The sequence below is a fragment of the Ictalurus punctatus genome, chromosome 19, assembly GCF_001660625.3.
Source record: "Ictalurus punctatus breed USDA103 chromosome 19, Coco_2.0, whole genome shotgun sequence".
NCBI lineage: Eukaryota > Metazoa > Chordata > Actinopteri > Siluriformes > Ictaluridae > Ictalurus > Ictalurus punctatus.
This window is the reverse complement of record NC_030434.2, coordinates 20,600,144-20,620,955: the sequence shown is the minus strand read 5'-3', so window position 1 is coordinate 20,620,955 and position 20,812 is coordinate 20,600,144. Positions and strand designations below refer to the sequence as shown.

General features: G+C 41.9%; 1 protein-coding gene across 7 annotated transcripts in view; it reads right to left on the bottom strand.

Annotated features, from left to right (window-relative positions):
- Positions 1 to 20,812, bottom strand: part of sbf1 (SET binding factor 1) — a 68,523-nt gene that overhangs the window by 21,800 nt on the left and 25,911 nt on the right. For 2 of the 7 annotated variants that reach the window (XM_017494025.3, XM_017494029.3), the window contains exons 6-21: positions 19,889 to 19,942; positions 16,777 to 16,806; positions 13,401 to 13,506; positions 12,477 to 12,609; positions 12,039 to 12,147; positions 10,978 to 11,091; positions 6,510 to 6,587; positions 6,274 to 6,387; positions 6,042 to 6,170; positions 5,864 to 5,962; positions 4,537 to 4,759; positions 3,725 to 3,837; positions 3,471 to 3,620; positions 3,233 to 3,301; positions 1,512 to 1,670; positions 480 to 742 (exon numbers count right to left, since the gene is read on the bottom strand). In XM_017494025.3, coding sequence (XP_017349514.1) covers positions 480 to 742; positions 1,512 to 1,670; positions 3,233 to 3,301; positions 3,471 to 3,620; positions 3,725 to 3,837; positions 4,537 to 4,759; positions 5,864 to 5,962; positions 6,042 to 6,170; positions 6,274 to 6,387; positions 6,510 to 6,587; positions 10,978 to 11,091; positions 12,039 to 12,147; positions 12,477 to 12,609; positions 13,401 to 13,506; positions 16,777 to 16,806; positions 19,889 to 19,942 — 1,943 coding nt within the window. The remainder of the gene's footprint in view (positions 1 to 479; positions 743 to 1,511; positions 1,671 to 3,232; positions 3,302 to 3,470; positions 3,621 to 3,724; positions 3,838 to 4,536; positions 4,760 to 5,863; positions 5,963 to 6,041; positions 6,171 to 6,273; positions 6,388 to 6,509; positions 6,588 to 10,977; positions 11,092 to 12,038; positions 12,148 to 12,476; positions 12,610 to 13,400; positions 13,507 to 16,776; positions 16,807 to 19,888; positions 19,943 to 20,812) is intronic. The other 5 variants (XM_017494026.3, XM_017494027.3, XM_017494028.3 and 2 more) reach the window with 5 other exon arrangements.

Here is a 20,812-nt window from a genome sequence, read left to right as displayed (position 1 = left end):
AACGTCCCCACCGCTAAGCATTACGATACTACAGTTGTTTATTTTATTTCTATAAAACACTACAAATAGAAAATAGCACAAATTGATGCATCTAAAAGTGTGAACGTTTGAGCTGGAATAGCCTGTAAGAGCGTGAGCAGAAACACAACGAGACTGTAGGAGAGGAGTTTTCCTGATCTCCCCGACAACCTCCGTAGTCCCGTTTAGCCACTCGTTAGCAACCGTCTTCTTCAAGACAGGTAAAAGCTTAAACAATTAACGAGTGGGGTATTACTGATGTCTTTTATAACGTAGAATAAAACGTGAAAACATCCTGAGTTTGTGGTTACCACAGTCAGGCATTTAACTAAAAACCCATTCAAAAACCCCACTGACTTCAGGAACAGGAAGTACTAGCATGCAAACTCGTTTCTGGGTTTGAGGACTCATTTCTGCAGCGATCTATTGTTCTTGATCTTTGTTCATTTCACTGTTCACACCTGTTGGTAACAAAGCTGTTGCTGACGCTCTCCACCTCGGCCAGGCCGGTGGTGCGCAGCAGCCGGTTCTTGCTGGTGTCGAGCGGCAGCAGGAGGTAGCTCATGCGGTTGGCGTAGTGGATGGCCTGGCTGAACACGGTGCTCTCCTCCTTCTGCACACGCTCCTGCTGACTCTCTTTACTCAGTGTAGGCCACAGGCGCGTCTGCTCCGACGCCAAGTCCAGAGCGCTGACCTGATCCGGCCTGCCCGCGCCATCCTCCTCCTCACAGGCAGATGAACAGAGTGAGAGCGAGAGAGAGCGCGAGAGAGAGAGAGAGAGAGAGAGAGAGAGAGAGTCAGAGATCCACGCTGAGATATTTGCGATTTTTTCTAAATTCCAGCAGATTTTCCGTAGATTTGGGCCAAGACGCGTCATGTGACGTCATCACAGCGTGCATGAGAACATCACAGGTCTCATTTACCGACAAACATCACTGCGGAAGAATTTCATGTAATTGCAATTTTTCCCAATACAAGTAGTCACAAAAAAAACCCTCCACGTACTGGAATCCTGTACGGACTGATTAGAGTTTATTAAAGCCGTTAACGCATGTGGAAAGATTAAAGGAGTGAGCCAGATGCGTAAATCTTTCAAATCCCACCATTACAGTTTATTAAGACTGAGTAATGTGAGAGCGTAATGTGCTTTTCCGGGTTTGGTTCTAGCTCTATCACTCCGTATCTCTTCCGAACCGGAACCGAATCCCGACTCTACCCTACTAATTCACCAAATATTCACTATTCTACTGAACTAATGTGTAATCTGTAAACCTGCAGCTACATTTTAATATCAGATAAATACTTCCATCAACAAACAACAAGTAGTTCAATATTTTGCGTCAGTTAAAATGTCGTCATCCTCTTCTTTTTTTTTTTTTTTGTAGTGACCTTAAGTGTAAGAACAAATGATCAATATAAATGCAAAGCATTTTTATTATAATTTACTTATGTGTTTAATTATTTATTTTTTAAATGTATGTACGCTCTCTTACAGGGTCGGCTGTGGCTCGCTCTTCTATCTCCAGATACAGAGCTCTGATATGATCCTGCACGTCGCTGTAAAACATGGCCTCCCAAAACTGCATGTTGGTCCACACCATGTGCTCCTGCACACAGCTGTAGGCAAACTGAGTGATGCCTCCACCAAGTTTCTGCAACACACACACACACACACACGATTAGAAACAGATGCTTAAAAAGTTACAGGCTCAGTAAAGCTGCTGACTCAGTCGCAGAGTCAGATATGTGAGAGGGGAAAAAGATGGATGAATAAACTGAGGTTTGTGGGACGCTAGCTCGCTACGTGGTTAAACGGACACACGTACATGTGGGGAGACACACACACATTTACGGAAAGCGTTCTCATTCACAGAATACAACGAAACAGTGAAGTTACATGACCTCAGATGGTCAGAGATCTCTGTGGCTGTTGTTCAGAGTGACACCAGAACAGCCACGTGCACACTTTCCTTAAAGGGACACCGACCTTTAATACAGTCAGCCTCCAAACACCCACAAACACACTGAACTGCTGTACTGGAGTAACAGACTGCACTACTAGACATTCAGGAAGGGAGGAAATACGGAAGGAAAGGAAGAAAGGATTAAATGGATGAAGGAAGGAAGGAGAGCGTGGGAGAAATATAGGGAGGGAAGGATCAATGGAGGGAGGAAGGAAAAAAAAGGGAGGAACAGGATGGAGCAAGGGAAGAAGGACAGAAGGAAGGAATGGAAGAAGAAAGGAAGGACAAAAAGGATGAAGGAAGGAAGGAGGGAGGGAAGGAAGGAAGGAAGGAAGGAAGGGAGCGAAGCCAGAAAGAAGTAAGGGGTGAAGAAAAAGGAGGAAGGAAGGAATAAAGGAAAGAAGGGGTTAACAAAGGTAAGGAAGGAAGGACAAAAAGGAAGTAAGAAAGGATGAAAAGGATGAAGGATGGAAGGAAAAAAGGAAGGAAAGAAGGGAGGGAGAGAGGAAGGACAGAAGGAAGGAAGTGGTGAAGAGAGGTAGGAAGGAAGGGGGAGTGGAAAAAAAGGGAGGGAAGGAAGGAAAGAACAAAGGGAAGAAGAAAGGACAGGAAGAAGAAAGGGAGGAGGGAAGGATGAAGGAAGGAAGGGAGGGAGGACAGAAGAAAGGAAGAGGGGGTGGAAGAAAGGGAGGGAAGGAAGAAAAGAAAAAGGGAAGAAGAAAGGACAGGAAGGAAGGACAAAAAGGAAGGAAGGAAGGATGAAAAGGATGAACGAAGGAAGAAGGGAAGGAAGGGAGTGAGGGAGGAAGGAAGGGAGGAAGAAAGGGAGTGAGGACAGAAGGAAGGAAGGGCTGATTAGGAGGTAGGAAGAAAAGGGGGGGAAGGAAGGAAGGATCAACAGAACAAATGCTGGGAAGGAGGGAGGAAGGGAGGAAGGACAGAAGCAGAATGGAGGAATAAAAAGAAAAGAAAAGGACGTAAAAGAAGAGCCGGGCGTTACTGAATGCCGGTCACACTGGACTCTTGTTTACTCGTCACGTGTTTAGTGTCACTTGGTGATCAGTAGCTCACAGTAACACTGTGTTCCCGTCTGAACCCCAGCACAGTGGGACTGCTCATCCTGCCCAGGAGAGCGCCGGGACACAATGTGTGTGACTGCCGCAAGAGTCGTGAAGTCACGCTCTGCATTCTCGAGGAAGAACGCCTCGGCCTGAGACGCGTGTTGTGTTGCTGTAGTGTGATTAACATACCCGACAGAAAGCCGTGACCAGGGGCAGGAGCGCTGCTGCAATGCCGTATTCATCCATGTGAGAGCAGTCCTGATACACACACACACACACACACACACACACACACACACACACACACACACACAGTTACAAGAGGTGAACTGTTGCACCTAATGCACTCATTTAATCTACCTCTCAGACAAGTCTAGACCTTGGAGCCTGGGGTTTAATATCCGGGGAGAGTAAAGTGCAGCAGTACCTGCAGCGTGCAGTTCATCATCCGCACAATGTAGTCGAACTGCTGGTCATCCAGCACCGCTCTGTTCTGCAGCACATGCTGGTTCAGCTCCTGAGTCAAACACACACGAGCTGCACGCCCTTTCAGTGCCCGCAACACCGCCGGCATCAACTACACACACACACACACACAGAAAATCAGAGCAACCCAAAGGCACGAAGCTGTTCAGAGAACGCTATGCAGGAGTATGAAATGAAACGTGATCCGTGACGCACCTTCTTGGCCTCCAGCATCTTGTTGTCGAATATGTACATGATGCAGTTCCTGACTACCTCCAGCCTCCGGGCACTGTTCGCTAGGACACTGCCGTTTCTGTCCACAATATCACCTGAGGGTTGGACAAGAAGAGAAGAGGACAAATGAAGCATTTCCATCCTGCACCTTTACCAAGCAGGGACCCAGCCACGCCCTGCCACGCCCTGCCACGCCCTGCTCACAACAATAAGGTTCTGCTGCGTTTAGGGGTTTTTACGGCGTCATGGTGTTCTACCTCTCTACGGACTTTCTCAAAACATCAGTTCAAATCCATTTCTGTCTATTCTCATCTACTTGTTAGTCTTTATTTATTTATTCCCCTTTTTTTTTCTTATAGTTCCTTTCTCCAGTTGTTCTCATTCTTTTGGTATGCAGCTGCGACTCCCAAAAAATTTCCCAACCTCCTCCTTGCAGTCTCACCCGAAATCATACTGGAGCAAAGGTCTGTTTCTTGGCACCGGAGAAAAAGGTCCGTTGTGTAATCCACATTACTGTAGAAGCAGCTCCCAGCAAGTCTGTAACGTTATCCTACACAACCACTAGCGAACCTTCAGAAAAAAATCTCTTTCTGGCTACGTAGTGTTGCACACTGGGAATGTGGACATAATGAAAAAGTGAAATCGCAGTAGGCCTTAGCGGGTTTAGAACCTGGACACGTGAAAAGGATGGTGTGAGGGAAGCCAGGGTCAGCTGGGGTCAGCTGGGGGTCGACTGGGGGTCAGTCAAGAATGAGTTTGTGTAATGTGGAGGCATTTCCGGTGCTCACACTCACCCAGTGGAGGTCCTGAGGGCACCATCTCCTTCAGCTCAGATTTGACCACAGGAGGGGCGGTTCTGAGCTTAGCAGCTGCGTGATCGATGAACAGCTGGACAGAGACCTCATCCAGGAGCGGGAAGGGGGTCCGGGAGACAGGAGACTGAGACTGAGACTGATACTGAGAGCTCTCCACTGAACGCTGAGATTTGTGCATGGCTACAGCAGGGTACGGGTTCTCCTGAACGAGCACGACCACACGGAGCCGGGGGGAGAGAGGGAGAGAGGGTTGAGATCAGTAATATTGCATCATTCTATCAGAGGATGGTACCAAAACTTTCCAGAAGCAGCATGGCGGTAGGGTGTATTAAATAAGCAGATAAAACACTATATACTCTGTTTTGATAAAATACTAATGTGAGGGGAAACTTTAACAAGGAGTGGGGTCTCTAACCAAATAACTCAATTTTAAGTAGCTGTGTACCATATTACTGAGTCCGGAGATCTGTGTTTCTGTAATGTCTCTTACTCATTAACATCTGTAAATATGTGCAGAAATGTGATTTGTAAAACGACTCGATTACATGTATAGCTCCACAAAACAAAATTAGATGGATAGAGAGAGAGAGAGAGAGAGAGAGATGGGTAGAGAGAGAGGAAGACAAAAATAGATAGACAAATAGACAGTCAGAGAGACAGAGAGAGATACACAGACAGAGAAACAAATACAAACAGATAGACACATACATAGAGAGGTAGACAGACAGAGGAAGAGAGACAGACAGACAGATAGAGAGACATAGATAGAGAGACAGACAGATAGAGAGACAGACAAATAAATAGATAGGCAGACAGACAGAGAGACAGACAGACAGAGAGACAGATAGGCAGACAGATAAAAAAAGAAAACGAAAGAAGATAAAAGAAAGCTTCTTTATTTTTTTGTTTCTCAGCAGACTCAAAAAATATTTGCCTAAAAATTACAACTTATTCTAGTCCCTTACAGGAAGTAGACGTGAGGAAGGAGGCGGATTCTTTCAGTCACAGAGAGGAAATGTTTACAGCAAATACCATTTTCTCCAGCTCTCTACATCACCACAATAATAATAATAATAATAATAATAATAATAATAATGATAATAATAATAATAATAATAATAATAATAAACAACCATGGCCAAGAGCCAACACTATTACTATTATTAACCTTCCATTTTCTCTTTAACACAATCTCCTAGAGTTAAGTACACTACACTACACACTTCATACTAATTCACTAATTACGCTGACATGAGCCAGTCCCATAAAGGACCGTAGAAGAGCAGAGGTAGAAATGGAGACGTACGTTTTTGAACAGATGCTCGGCCAGCTCCTTGATGTGGTTCATCACTCTGTGCACGTCGTTCTGCTCCTTTCGGATCCTCTCCACCTGGTTGGCGACGAGCTGCACGAGAGCGAAGGAGAAGAACGTAAAAACACAGCCATCAGGCATCACCACATCAGATCTTACTTCATAAACTCACATCATCAAACAGATCGGTGGGCCTGTACGGCGGTCCTCTCTCCGACACGAAGCCCGCGAACGCCATGCCGTCCAGCACCTTCATCAGGAAGTCGTCCTCAGAGAGCGCTCGCTGGCCCAGAAAGGCAGCCTGGAGAAAAAGGAAAAAAAAAAAAAAAAAAACAACAACTGTAAGTAAACACTGGGAGTGAATCATAAGTGCTATTACATAAGGAGCAGGGACGCAGCAGTACCTTATGGAATCGAATGACAGGCTCTGGGTGAATACGGATGATATGCAGGCACCAGCGATATCCCTGGAAGAGATGTGCAAAGAGCCACAGGAACATGGCACGGATCTCTTTATCCTACAGGACACAAGACAAGACCGTTAGTTTCATGGAGATCCATCAAGGCACTACAATTGAGCTACTTTGTGTAGTCCAGTGTAGGCTAATATGTAGTAAAGAAGTGTTGTACAGCACTGTACCTGGATTTTTAGAGCAGAAGGCTGTGTGGAGGAAGGCGGGAAGGCATGATCTGCCACCGCCAGCTCCGGATCCAACACCTACACAACGCAAACACATCAAAATCCAAACCAAATCTGAGGAAACCGATGCCAAACGGACATCACATGACTTTCACCATCCCAGTAGTCATGTAGTGTTTTAGGCTTGTGCGATATAATGATTGAATGATCTGTACACAATATTACACTGCCACAATATCGATATATCCAGTGGCATTTACTCTGATTAGATTGCATCGCGGGACTTGTAAGGAGCTCCGTGATTTAACACCGGAGTACGCCAGTATGAGTACTAAAACTTTACACTGATAGTGAGCAGTAGTGAAGCGGGAGTTTCGGTGTCGAGTCAAATGATTTTTTTTTTCCCCCCTGCGCTGCTCGAGCTGAATTAAAGCGGCAGTACAAAGTTGTAAGATTTAAATGAAGATGCGTTGACAAAAAAGTCTATATATTGCACAGAAATATATATTTGTAGAGTAGTATATTTCATATCCAGTTAATGCTAATATATAAAAAAGGGTATATTATATATTACCTGTTTGATCTCAGTGATGAAGTAGAAATGCTTGTGTTTGTGGTGAGTGAATGTGAGACTATCAGGAGGTTTTTTACAATTCAGTCAATGTTAATATGAATGAATAACATTCAATAAGTTAATAATCTTACTTTAATCTTCAGAATTGAGTTCATGTGTTCATGTTAATTAGAGTAATGTGTTTTCGGTTGATGAGACCAGTTACTGTGACACAACTTGTTGACATGGAGAGAATAAAGTTTTTATTTGCATTTACTTCAGAATTATGGAATGAATTATTATTCGTTTAAAAGAAGTAATAAAAGGCAGGACTATCGGTATCGGCTGAGAAAGTTAGTATCGGTGCATCTCTACAAATAATGCTAATGGCGATGATAATTAAAAACTCATACAGTTAAAAGGCAGAGAAAAGAAGGCGGTTTCCGGATGAACAAATGAAAACAGTGTGAGCGATGTGTGTTAATGTATTTGTCATATCGGTCACCTGATTTGTCTGGCTCAACAACCACCTGTCTCTGCTATTTAAACGCTTTTTGGTTTTCATCATGGTGAGGGATGACGAACATTATTGCACGGGTTTATATACAGATCTTTTCATTTATATTCTTTATGGTAAAGTTTTTCCATGTGCGTTTGTGGGGAAGAAAATTACTCAGGAAAAAAGTCCCCAAGAACGATGATTTTTTTTTTTTTTTTTTTTTTTAATACTTGATATATTTTTTGAGGGTGCCAATAATTCTAGAGCTACTTGTTCTCAAATGACAGAAATGATCAGAAACGACTCAAACGCAACTTTGCAACTCGTTTGCGTGCATTTGTTAAAGTAAGAAAACTAAACGAGAGAGGAAAACAAAAGAAAGTTTCCATTTGTTTCTCCAGAGAGAGAGAAATAGCAGTGCAGCGACTCCTGCCAGAGATTCACTGAGAGAGAGAACAGGCCACTGCACTGCTGTAGAGACACACACACACACACACACACACACACACACACACACACTCATTCTGAACTCGAATAGCACTTAGCACTCCTCCATATTCGTCCTTTCACTTTCTCTGGCCACATACAGTAAAAGCACCAATTACGGCACTTAACTGGCATATGAAAGCAGTTCATTCCCTCCAAATGAGACCAAAGTCTATTCCCATCACCACAACACGCTCCAGGGCATGACGGAAAAACCCGTTTGCGCAACCGAGCTCGTTCCCATCGGCGTGCTGACCCTAAAACAGCAAAGCCTTTTCATTCCACCTATTGCAAAACTCTAAACACCACGACTGCGGCACCTTAACACGTGACGTGTTTCAGAACCGAGCAGGTGCCGCTGGTGATATCGCGGAGCATCCGCAGACCGTGAAAAGCAACACTAGGTAGTTACTAGCTAGCGGTAATTTACAATCCGAGCAGAAATACTCTTACTCTCGAGTTAAGGCACGGCACTACACGTGAAGAGGGCAATTTATTTAAAATGAGTTAATAAATACATTTTTTAAGAGAGTAATTTATGCAAATGAGGCTTTGTCTAATGAAATATGCATACATGTGTATGCATGTTTTTTGTCTAATGAAATATGCATGCATACATATTATATATATATATATATATACACACACACACCCAACCCCTCTCCCCACCAGATAGCCTTTAAGAACGCCTTTGAGTAAAGAAGAAAGTTTGGAAATCATTCTCATGGCTGGATCAGGAAGCTGTGGCAAGGTTGCGATGGACTTTAACAGGAAACACGGCGAACACGTCACACACACGTCAATGTTCCCACGTGTCGCGGACCCACCGAGAAGTGGACATTCACCTGCATTGTCCTCACTTTACGGCAGTAAAAATGCAAACAAACTCCTGTTCTACATTGTAAAAGGTCATAAAAAAAAATCCCCCCACATTAAAAATAAGCTCCCCTGCCACTCTTCCGTGTTTGTACATGATAGTGAACTTTATAGCACTACAATAAACTAGGCGAGTTATCTCACAAGAATATATTTTACAGTAAGTCCTACAAAGGAGGAGGAGCAAAGGCACGTGCAGTGACTTTTAATTACTGCTGGCACAAAGCCTCGACGTGGAGATACGCATATATATAGTGCTTTTTTTCTTTTTTTTTACCTTAGAAGTTCTAGAAAGTGCTTTACACTGTCTCATATTCATACACACACACACTCCAATGGTAGCAGAGCTGCAATGCGAGGCGCTAACTTGCCATCGGGAGCAACTTGGAGTTCAGTGTCTTGCCCAAGGACACTTCGGCATGTAGAGTCACGTGGGCCGGGAATCGAACCACCAAACCTACAATTAGTGACCAACCCACTCTACAACCTGATCCAAACGTGAGCCGCCATGTGAAAACGTTTCTTTTCCTGTAAAACCCATGCTGCCATGAACGCAGACGAAGAAAAGAAAAGCTGATGGGAGGGTGAAGACAAGAGAGCTGGAAGACTAAGAACATGGACAAGATACAAGCATGTCTGACTTCTTTTTCTTCTTAAACGTGTCTCTTCACATTATATACAGCATTATCAATATTTTGGGTGATAAGAATAAAAATATCACTGTCATGAGGACATTTCTACAATATACGGTCTGTATCACGATATATAATTTAGCTAACAAACTGTCCGCAAAACCAATAAAACTTTCAACTTCCGTTCAGTACCATTTACCATTTGTTATTATTAAAGTGCACCTATTATGGTTTTGAAACGTTCCTAATTTAGTTATAAAGGTCTCATACATAGCTTTACATGCATCCAATGTCAAAAAACACTTTAACGTGCTCATAATCTAAACTGCAGCATTACCATTTTCCCCCCAGTGTCACAAACGACTCGTTAAATGATTCGTTCTAAAGGATTCATTCTAAACTCCTCCTTTCAGACAGCATACTCTGCTCTGATTGGTCAGATGTCCCAGTCTGTTGTGATTGGTCTACCGCTGTCAGCGAGCAGCGGATGAAGACCAGAGGCGGGGCTTTTTGTTACAAACCTACGAAGGTTAGTACAGGAAGTAAAGTCTGGAATCACTAACGACTCGTTTCAGCTGTTCAGAATCGATTCCTTCTTTGAGGAGTCAATAACTCTGTCATGCGCTTTGATTTTTGAAACTTTGCAGACCACATCACCATACCAACGATATCTTAGAAAAGTGTATCGTGTAATCATTTATCACAATATTGTTATTATATCAATATATCGCCCAGCCCTATCCCCGGAGGCATAAAAACTTCAGACAGAACCCACGCCTAACAGCGCATACAGCGAAGTAGTCTCCGTTAGTGCTTCTTTTCCTATTGTACATTCAGAACCAAGATTGTCCTTGAAAAGCCTCAGAAAATCACTGGAGAGGATTTCAGCCTTCGGAACTACTTTCCAAACCATGGCGTTGGACAAAAAAACAAAACACAAAATGCACACCTTCTGACCAAGCAGATTCAAGAATGCAACCGTGCTCTGGTCCAAGCGTCTCTATTTCCAGCGAGACGACGACGGTCTGCCGTCGGTGTGCACTAACGAATCTGTGTAGTAAAACACGTTCTACTGTAACGACAGATCGCCCCACAGGTGATGTGTGTAGTGGAGCAGGTGCCGAGACTGGGAATGACTAGCACACGCTATAATTACAGCGCTAAGTTTCAACATCGCTACACACCACACAGACTTTTACTATGAACTAAGAACAAAAAAAAAACGAAAAAAAAACAACGAATTGGCTGGACGCTCGTCTTAAGCGCCAGCGCTACGGATTTGTCCCTCTGATGCGAGAGAAAGTTATTAGGAAGTCAGGCTCTCGAATTGTTTTGCACAGTACTGTGTGTGTGTGTGAGTGTGTGTGTGTGTGTGTGTTTTCAGATACTCAGAGTGTATTGTGTGTTAGAGAAACGAGTTACCATGGAGAGGACCGTCTGCGTGTGCTGCAGAAGTGGCTCAGGCAGCAGAGATATGTGGACACACTCCGGGATCGTCACGGTGCCTCCGTCCAGATCGGCAATGATCACATCCAACTGTACAAACCCCACACACACACACACACACACACACACACACACACACACACACACACACACACACACACACACACACACACACACTCGCATTAATCATCACTTAATTATCACTGACTTACTCTAGGATTGAGACACAGAAATGAATCGCGTGCTGTTTTTAATCAGACTGAACCGTTTTCTAAAGCAACAACGCCAGATTCAGACAATTCAATACAAAATGAACTCCAGATCGCTGTGACAGAAAGAGCGAAATCACACGGCCAATCAGCAGAGAGAACCTTCTCATTAGAGCTGAACGAACGTGCTTGAAAACTGGAAGAGCTGAAAATATGTTTTCCCAGACCCACCAGGCATTTATCATTTGCTGATCATACTGTAATTCAGCTATAGCACTGGTCAGTATACGGGTGTAAGTAACAAAAATGATCAATTTGATGAATATTCGGAGGAGCGTGCAATTTTTCAAAATTACCGCAGATTTTTCGGCAGATTCGGGCCGAGACACGTCACGTGACGTGATCGTGACGTACATTCAGCCAAAGCGCTCTTAGATTCACGTGCAGCTAAAAGGTCTCATTTACCAACAAACATCACTGAGAAAGACCGCGTAGAACTATTTCGTACGATTGCGATTTCACCATTTCAAGTAGTTTTCCACCAAAAAAAAAAAAAAAAAAATTGAAAAAAAACCTTGTGCAAATTTTGAAAAAAGTCGCAGCAAAATCGAGCGTTTTTCTCCGCAACAATCAAAAAAATCTCCGCGGAATCCTTCACGGACCGATTTACACCTTTCACCTTTACTCAAACGTCGATAAACCTGTATCCTAATCGGCATGTAAGAATCAGAACGCGCAGCTCTGTAGTTTGACGTCTTTCTTTCGCGCTCACGGGCGATCTGTGAGGACAGAGACGTTGGACACGGAGAAGGAGAAGGGGCTTCGTACCAGCTCCTGAGTCTCGGAGCGAAAGAAGGAGTTGACGCCGATGATGAAGGGTGTCGGGGTGCTGAGGACTTCCAGGAGCTTCCCGGGCAGGATGGGGACGTAGGTGAAGCTGAGAGGAAGACAATTCAAAGGAGAGACATTTTGAAGACAAATTAAACAGCACTTTTCGTTTGGACAATTACACTTTCAATATAAGGACAAAACTGCTGTTAATGTAATGGTTACCCAGCCCTGATCCACTGCACTAATAAAAAACTAAACAAACAGAAGTTACAATAAAATATCATCTGGATATGTTATGACTTCCAACTGTCAATAAATTATTTCATAAGAACGGTTATTCCCAAACTTCTGATGCCAAGAATCATGAGTGTGGGAGTTTTTTATCATGGTAAACAAATGAAAAACTTTCTGTTTCTCTCTCTCACACAGACACACCTGTATTTGAGCGGGTACATGATGGCCAGCAGAGCTCGGCAGGCGTCGGTGAGCCGCTGGTAACTCTTGGACAGGAAAAGGATCTTGTGCTCGGTAAGAGCGGCGCAGAACAGACAGAGAACATTCACAATGCCTGCACGCATACGGACAAACAACAAACCTGTGTCGTCAACAAGGCGTTTCCACCCACAGAACTGTTCGACGTTTTTGGTTTTTCGCATTATTCTGTGTAAACTCTAGAGACTGTCGTGTGTGAAAATCCCAGGAGATCAGCAGTTCATGAAATATTCAAACCACAGAGATGACTTTTTTTTTTTTGTCTGATGTGAACATTAACTGAAGCTCTTCTCCTGTACCAGTGTGATATTGTGCACTGTGCTGCTGCCACATGATTGGCTGATTACATGAATCTGTAACTGCACGAATGTGCAGGAGTTCCTAATAAAGTGGACGGTGAGTGTAGTCCCACAATTTAATGCATTGATATGGATTTTTATTTAAATTTTTTTTTTATTTTTTTATTTTTAAAGAAATGATTTCATTCTCAAAAGTGCTCAGCTCCTTCAGTAAGTGTGCTCAGTGTAGCACTATTTCTCATCACCAGAACAAGCCACAGAAAGCAACTGCTGCTATTTTCCTTCTAATATTAGTCATAACCAATTCCGGTTAGCTTAACTGCACATACATGTGTTTCTTTAAAGAATGCACGTCGCAGATTCTCTTAAAAAAATAAAAACATTATCATCTGGCAGCTCAGTGAGTTTAAGCAGTGAGGACACAGTAATTGTTTTTTTTTTTTTTTACATGTTAGGCTTTCATATAGAAGAGCTCCTTCCTACTGCACAATCCCATATCTCACTTTTACACACGTAGGTCTGCTAATTGCCAGGCTCTAGGTTCATGACAGGGTGCAAACAGGCTTACCGAGCTGCCGGAAGAGCTGGGCCACACTGCAGCCGCTCACAGGAAGTGAGTCACTGATGGGCGTCTGGATCACCTGCCGGTCTCCTGCCCCCAAGGTGATGGTCCTCTTTACGGACCAAGTAGTAGGCAGATAACAGAAGGAGAGAAAGAGAGAAAATGAGAAACATGCATAAGCATAAGCATATGAGGCTGAACAAGTCCATGAGAGCACAGATCCAAGAGCTCCAGGTTAATGTGTGCGTGATCGTGTGTGTGTGTCTGTGTGTGTGCGCAGTGGAGGGATTAGCAGCTATGCTACACACAGCATGTCATGCCATTCACCGGTTATCATTAGCAATCTATTTTGAAGCATGAAATGCACTGGCAGCCTCGTTTCTGGATTACGATCTTCAGCACACAGCAGGTCCATGCAAGATTAGTTTACATTCCAACAACACAGATCATCAATCTTTCTGGGGAAAAAAAAAAAACAGGACTTCATTTTTTTCTCTCTCTAAAGGATAACGCTATACATGATAACTACTCACGGCTGAGGGTGTCAAAACAAAAATTATATGCATAATTAAACAATGAAAGTGTATTAAGTATTATAAATGTTAATTAAATAATAATAATGTTAATTACATAATTTTTTTAAAAAGTTCCATAAAAACTAAACTAAATACAATATGTTTGTTATATGTTGTTTTTACACCTTTATTTAACTATTTCGTTCATTTATTTATTCATTTATCAGAGCATTTCTTTTGGATGATTATATATACATACAAAATGTATGTGTATGTATGTATGTATATTTATATGTTATATATTATTTTAAAAAACACATATATATACATACGCACAGCGTCAAGCTTCGTTAATTAGCTGATCCGAATATTCAGCCGTTTATGCTTTGGCAAAACTGTTGAAACTGAAAACGAACTTTAGAAAGCACCAACCGTTCACAGAACAGCAAGGCGTGACATGTGAAAGCGTAAGTTTTATCGCCATCTTTTACAATAAAATGGTGGCTAAGATGATGAAGTTGATGATGTTACTTTTGCCTGAAAACGATACAGAATCCCATCGTGAAATGGGAAATTTGGTTGGATGATTTGGATTTTACTCAGAGCTCGCTTCTCAACCAATCTCCCTACTTGAAATGGTAACTCGTTTAAAAAAAATTGAGCCGATTCTGTAAGAAACACCTTGAGGAGAAACGCAGCTCCAACTGACCAACTACAGTGACCGAGTAGTGACATCGAACACATTACATATTCATTTATGTTCATCCATCAGTTCAAAACCATTTGTAGACATCTGACCATCACACCCATACATGGGACTTCTCCAAACTGCAGCCACAAAGTGAGAAGTGGCATAGTAAATTTCCCTTCACTGGAACTACGATTCCCAAATATGTTCCAGCATGACGACGCCCCGTGTACAAAGCGAGCTCGATGAAGACGTACTTTGCCAAGGTTCGTGTGGAAGAACTCGGGTGGCCCGACACAGCCCTGACCTCAACCCCACTGAACACCTCTGACCTTCTCACCCGACATCACTGCCTGACCTCACTATTGCTCTTGTGACTGAATGAACACAAATCCCCACAGCCACGCTCCAAACTCTAGTGGAAAGCCTTCTTACAACAGTGGAGGTTATTATAACAGCAAACGGGTGACTAAATCTGGAATGGGGTGTTCAAATAGCACATACCGGTGTGGATGATCAGGTGTCCACAAACTTTTGGCCATGTAGTGAATATTAAGAGAATGAAGCAAAACTTGAGTAAAAATGATTTACTAGCTTCATGATTTAAAAAAGTAAACGTGATCACTGTTAACCTGATAAACTCAATTAAGGCCAGCTATGAAAGAAATAAAATAAAAAAATTAAAATGTTGAAACAAACAATTCAAAATACTATTTCCATTTTTTTTCCCATGAATTCATTATTATTTTACAGTTTAATTATGTACATAATTCATTGATTTTAGATTCTCAGCCCTTCATAAATAACAAATAATATTAGTTATTAACCAAATGACAAGGTTTTAATAGCAATGTTTCAGCTGTATAAGAGCTTCATACTTCACATTATTCACGCTCATTATTAAACGAAACGCCGGAACGTGTCACTTTAATGCATTAGAAATGACACATCTTTTATTTTAATGCCTGTTAATATACTAGTAAAGCCCTAGGGACATCTCTACACATTTACCCTCATTAGAAATGCTAGGATCGATAAAGATATATAAATATGACCCTCAGTACCAGCTAGCCTAATATTATTAGCATGAAGTGTTAAACTGTTAAACTAACCAACTAGCTAAAGTTAATCACAGGTAGATTTGACAGGGAGTTCAGTATATCCATTAGTATAAGTATACTGTGTGCTGTTTATTTATTTAACAGGTATAGCATCACCTGAGGTAAGTTAGCTAACCCACTAGCTAACCAGATTTGATTTCAGTCTCAATTTATATGTACAAATTCTCAAAGAATAATTTATTTAACATTTTTTTTTAAAAAACAACAACAACAAAAAAACCCTGTACTGTAATTATCATAACAAACATTCACTAGGGTAGTTAGCTGTAATTAGCTAGTGACTCAGCAGGAAGCTGAGTAATTTAGCCGGCTATTTAGCACTGAGGTCCAAAAACACCGCAGCACTTAGTCACCAGCTGAGCTCCATGAATCAAGTTGTGTAAGTTTGTTTGTTTTTATTTGAGAAACTGAAAGAAAGTCTCTTATTTAAAAGGGAAAATGTCAACTGTATGCTGTGGTAACAAGGGGGGGGGGGGGGGAACATAAAGCAAATGACAAATTATTCAAACATGAAAGTGTATCGAGTGTATGGTTACTTTTCGAGAAGAAGGTGAACTTAAAAGAACATCCAAAATCTTTACAAATGTTAATATGAGAAGGAATACGGGCACCAATTAGCATGGTTTCATGCTAACATTGTACCTGGATCATACTGAAATTCATATCTTCCCATTTAGCCTAATAACTCATGAGAGGCCCATGGGACACCTTTAGACAGACAGAAAGACAAACACACACACACACACACACACACACACACACACACACACACACATATATACAATACCATGTCCATCTATCAGACACAGTGTATGAGTATGATTGTGGTTGTTGTGGCTATGAGCAATAAGCTAGCAGCAGCAGCACATGCACGCAACACCACAGCAATGGCACAGTGAGGCTCGAGACGTTCTCCAGATCCCCTACATGTGATGTGAAGAGATCGGACTGGTTCCCGTAAAGCTGAGGGTGCCTTTTAATTGGAGGAGTGAAAGCCTGAGAGAGGGAGCAACACTGGCAGTGATAGAAAGAGCTAAAAACAAGCAAATCGGTCGTACCAAGACGTCCTCTCCGTCCTCCTCGCCTGGCTAGATTAGCGACACGTGTGCATGCACATCGCACATACAACACACACACACACCAAAAAAAACACCACAGGAAAGCACAGGAGTTAGATACACCAGGGTTTTACATGAAACAGAACCAAAAGAAGTCCATTTAAAAAATGAAAAGCAAAACAAATCTGACATGAAAGAAACGTGACGCACAAACGAGTCAAGACAGGAAACTTAATGAATAAATGCTGATAAAACGTTAAATAATCACATTTTTATACCACAGTGACGTACGGTCGAATCGGATTAGTCAGAAGAATTAATTTTCTATTAAATACATAGAAATAGCTCCGTATTATGTATTAAACAAACAAAAACATATACGCTGTTGAGATTAGTAAACATTTATGGAAGGAGTCTCCAGTTTCAGTGAGTTTTCCACCATGGGGAAGTCTTCAGTTTGCATTTTTTGGTTTCCTGATAACATAAAATTGTAGTTTTCTTTACGCGTCTGTTTAGAACTGATAGAACGTAAGCGATAACAGGAACGAACTTGTATTCTGTGGACGTTCCACAATATTAAACGTAACTATAAATGGATAAACAGTACACTGTTGTTTAGTAGTAGATTAAAATAGGGGTAAGTAAATTGAATTGAAAACTGCTGTGGTGTAAATAATCATTCAGGTTTGTAACAGTAACTCATTACACCACACCTGTTGATGATTAGTTTCCAATAACGGCACATCAGGTAGTGTTTTATACCTTACATAGAAGGTTCGACATGTTTTGTTTTTGTTTTTTTTAGCTGTATGACTCTTCAGGATTGCACAATAACGGTTGTTGGTGTTAAAATGGACTTTCAGTAAGCTGCGACTTTCAGGTTTGGGGAAAGCGTACAGAAGAAAAGTTCCCCTAACACCTCAGCTCTGGCAGTGGAATAGAAAAAATTTTTAAAGTAAAAATAAATAAATAATAATAAATTTTCATAAAAATGCCGAGTCACAATGAAGATTAAATGGATTTGCCGAGTTATGGTGCTAATAAAGATCATTTTCGCTTACTCATCCTACATCCTCTTCTCTCTCTCTCTCATATACACACACACACACACACACACACACACACACACGCCCTTTCCCCCCATTTTATCTCAGTCTCTTATCTCTGCTTCATATGACACATTCACTAACTGCTCTTTTTTTTTTTTTTTCTAAGTGGAGGCAGATGTGCGTGAGGAATGTGCTCGGACTAAATAAATAAATAAATAAAAGTCGTCAAATTTTAAAAACTTGCTAACTCTCCTTGCAGCAGTGCTGAACGTACGACGGTTTCTGTTACAGGCTTCTATATACGACAGGGTGGTTCAAACCCTTAAGTCATTTTATCCAGCTAGATTTGTTGCAACACTTTAACGTCGCCATGAAATCAAAACCTGATTTTGATGGCTTTCAGTATGAATATGTTCACCTTAAGGTTTTCTATAAGCTAGCGTTGCTCCAAAACAGCGACCAAATTTGCATTCAGAACTGACAGTTTTTCTCTAACACCGATACGGATTGAGAATTTTGATGACATCGTTCTGCACTTCAGCTTCTTGTCGGATATTCAGTCCAATCAAACGCTCTCTAGAATCTGAAGTGTCCCCGCCCCCGACAGTTGCATCCCTGCGTCCAGCTGGCACACTATCCGTAATGAATAGTATCGGAGATGACAATTAGTGTGTCCCAAATCGTAGAATATTGAAACGAGTATCCCGAAGGATACTATTGGACGTTCTACTAGTTCCGGTAGATTTTCGAAGAGTGGCCGCGTGGACACTCTTTCAGCTAATATTGCCCACAACTCCTTGCGTGAGGGAAGGAGGAATTGTGTGGCGGTTTGCGTCGCTGAATTCAAGGATGCGTTTTAGAGAGGTGTAAATTAAAACGGGAACGATGATATCGTATAAATTATATAAGGAATAATGAATGATCACGGTCACGGCGTTCTCTTTTCCGGGCAACAACGTGTTCGTACGTCCTAATACTTGCATACTCTTCCTACACACTCAAAAATATATACTTTTTCTTCACAAAAAAAAACAGACATACTTTTAGTACATAGTATAAGTAGGCCGATAGGGACTCAGGGCAGGTTTCGTGTCCGTGAGGTAAGCTAAACACTATTGGCTATTTTAAAAGGGGGAGGAGCCACTCGATGTGTCTCAAGGCACATCATGGGGACTTTAATAACTTCTACATCTAAACAAACCGGCCTCTTAATGGAAAGGTACTATTCATTTTGATATGTTTGCATAGCGCTGTTGTATAACGCTGTCACAAAGCAGCTTTACGGAAATTTGGGCGAAGGTTTAGATCCATAACGGGCCATGAGGTGCAGAAGAATAATGAGTTTTACAGGATTTACAGGATGTTCATTACGAGCAGATTGTGAATAGGAGTCTTTATGATTACAGCAGCACTGACGTATAGATTTACAGTATCCAGGTGAGATTATCCACCCAAGAACGGGATGATATACTCTTTTTGGGGAGTGAAAATCTTTAGAACATTCATGTGGGAACATTCAGAGTAGAGAATTAAGTAGGATGGTTCTCAGGTATGAGCGTATCAGGTGTATTAAACCACCTCAGTGTCATTATTATGCAAATATTATCTGCTCAGTGGTGGTCTCGTTGTATTCGTGGATGACGTAAAGGGATGTGTAGTGACCTACAATGCTAGGAACACCTAGGAAAATGGCTAATGAGTATATACGTGTGTGTGTGTGGGTTTCAGAGACAACGCAGCCTGCTTAGACACTGATCTGCCATCCCGTACATCCACCCCTACTGTCTTCCAGGACATGATCTAATCAGTGTCTTCTGCAATCCTGCACGTGTGATTTCTGCAGTTTTTGAGCATAAATTAAGAGTCAAATTTTTTTGATTGGCTGATTGGATAAGCGCAACATAAACAGTGAGTGAACGCAAACTGTAGCAAGTTGGGGGGTGGGTGAATAACCAAAAAAAAAAAAAAACACATCCAGGAAATCAAAGTTATTAATCGTCGACAGACAGAATCGTGATAAGAATCGTGATTGGCTAAAGCTGCGAATAAAAGGTCGCTGTTACCTGAAAACAACCCAGCAGCCAGTCAGATAAACTACAGACTGGGGTATCGTTTATCTGTAACACACAGGAGGAGGGTTTAAACTTCACACACCAGGAAAGTTTCATTTATGAGTCACAAAGTGAGAAGAGGAGCCAATGTACACATTATACACATGGTACAGGTAAAACGGGGGGGGCAATATTAATGAGAAAGTGGTCTGTACACACACACACACACACACACACACACACACACACACACACACACACACACGTACTATGGAGTATGAGAGTGTTATATAGGATGTATAGTATAGTGATAGTAATCTTTCACAATCTGTGTGTAATAGCACAGTTCACATTACACACACACACACACACACACACACACACACACACACACACACACACACACACACAAGAAATGGAGACATTCACTTCAAATCAGGATGAGAGAAAAAGGGAAAGAAAAAAGAAGAAAGAAAGAGGGAGGAAGGAAGCGAGGGAGGATCAGTAACTCGGTAAAAAAAAGTAATTGAGAAAGAAAGGAAGGAAGGAAGAGATGGATGAGGGAAGGAAGGAAGGAAGGAAAGGACAGAAGGAAGGGAGAGAGAAAAGGGAACAGGACTAGAGAGAGGAAGAAAGAGACGGAAGAAGAGAGGGTAACTCGGTAAGAAAAATGAATTAAGGAGGAAATGAAGGAAGGGGAAAGGAAGGAAAGATGTACAAAAAACAAAGGGAAAGAAAGAAACGACAGAAAGAAACGACAGAAAGAAGGAAGGGCAGATGAGAGGAAAAGAAGAAGGAATAGAGAGAGGAAGAAAGGGGGAGAGGAAGAGAGGGGGAGGATCGGTAACAGAAGAAAGTCATTACTGATGAAAGAAGGAAGGAAGATACAATGGAGGAAAATGTGGAATAGACAGAAAGGAGAGATCAAAGTAAAGG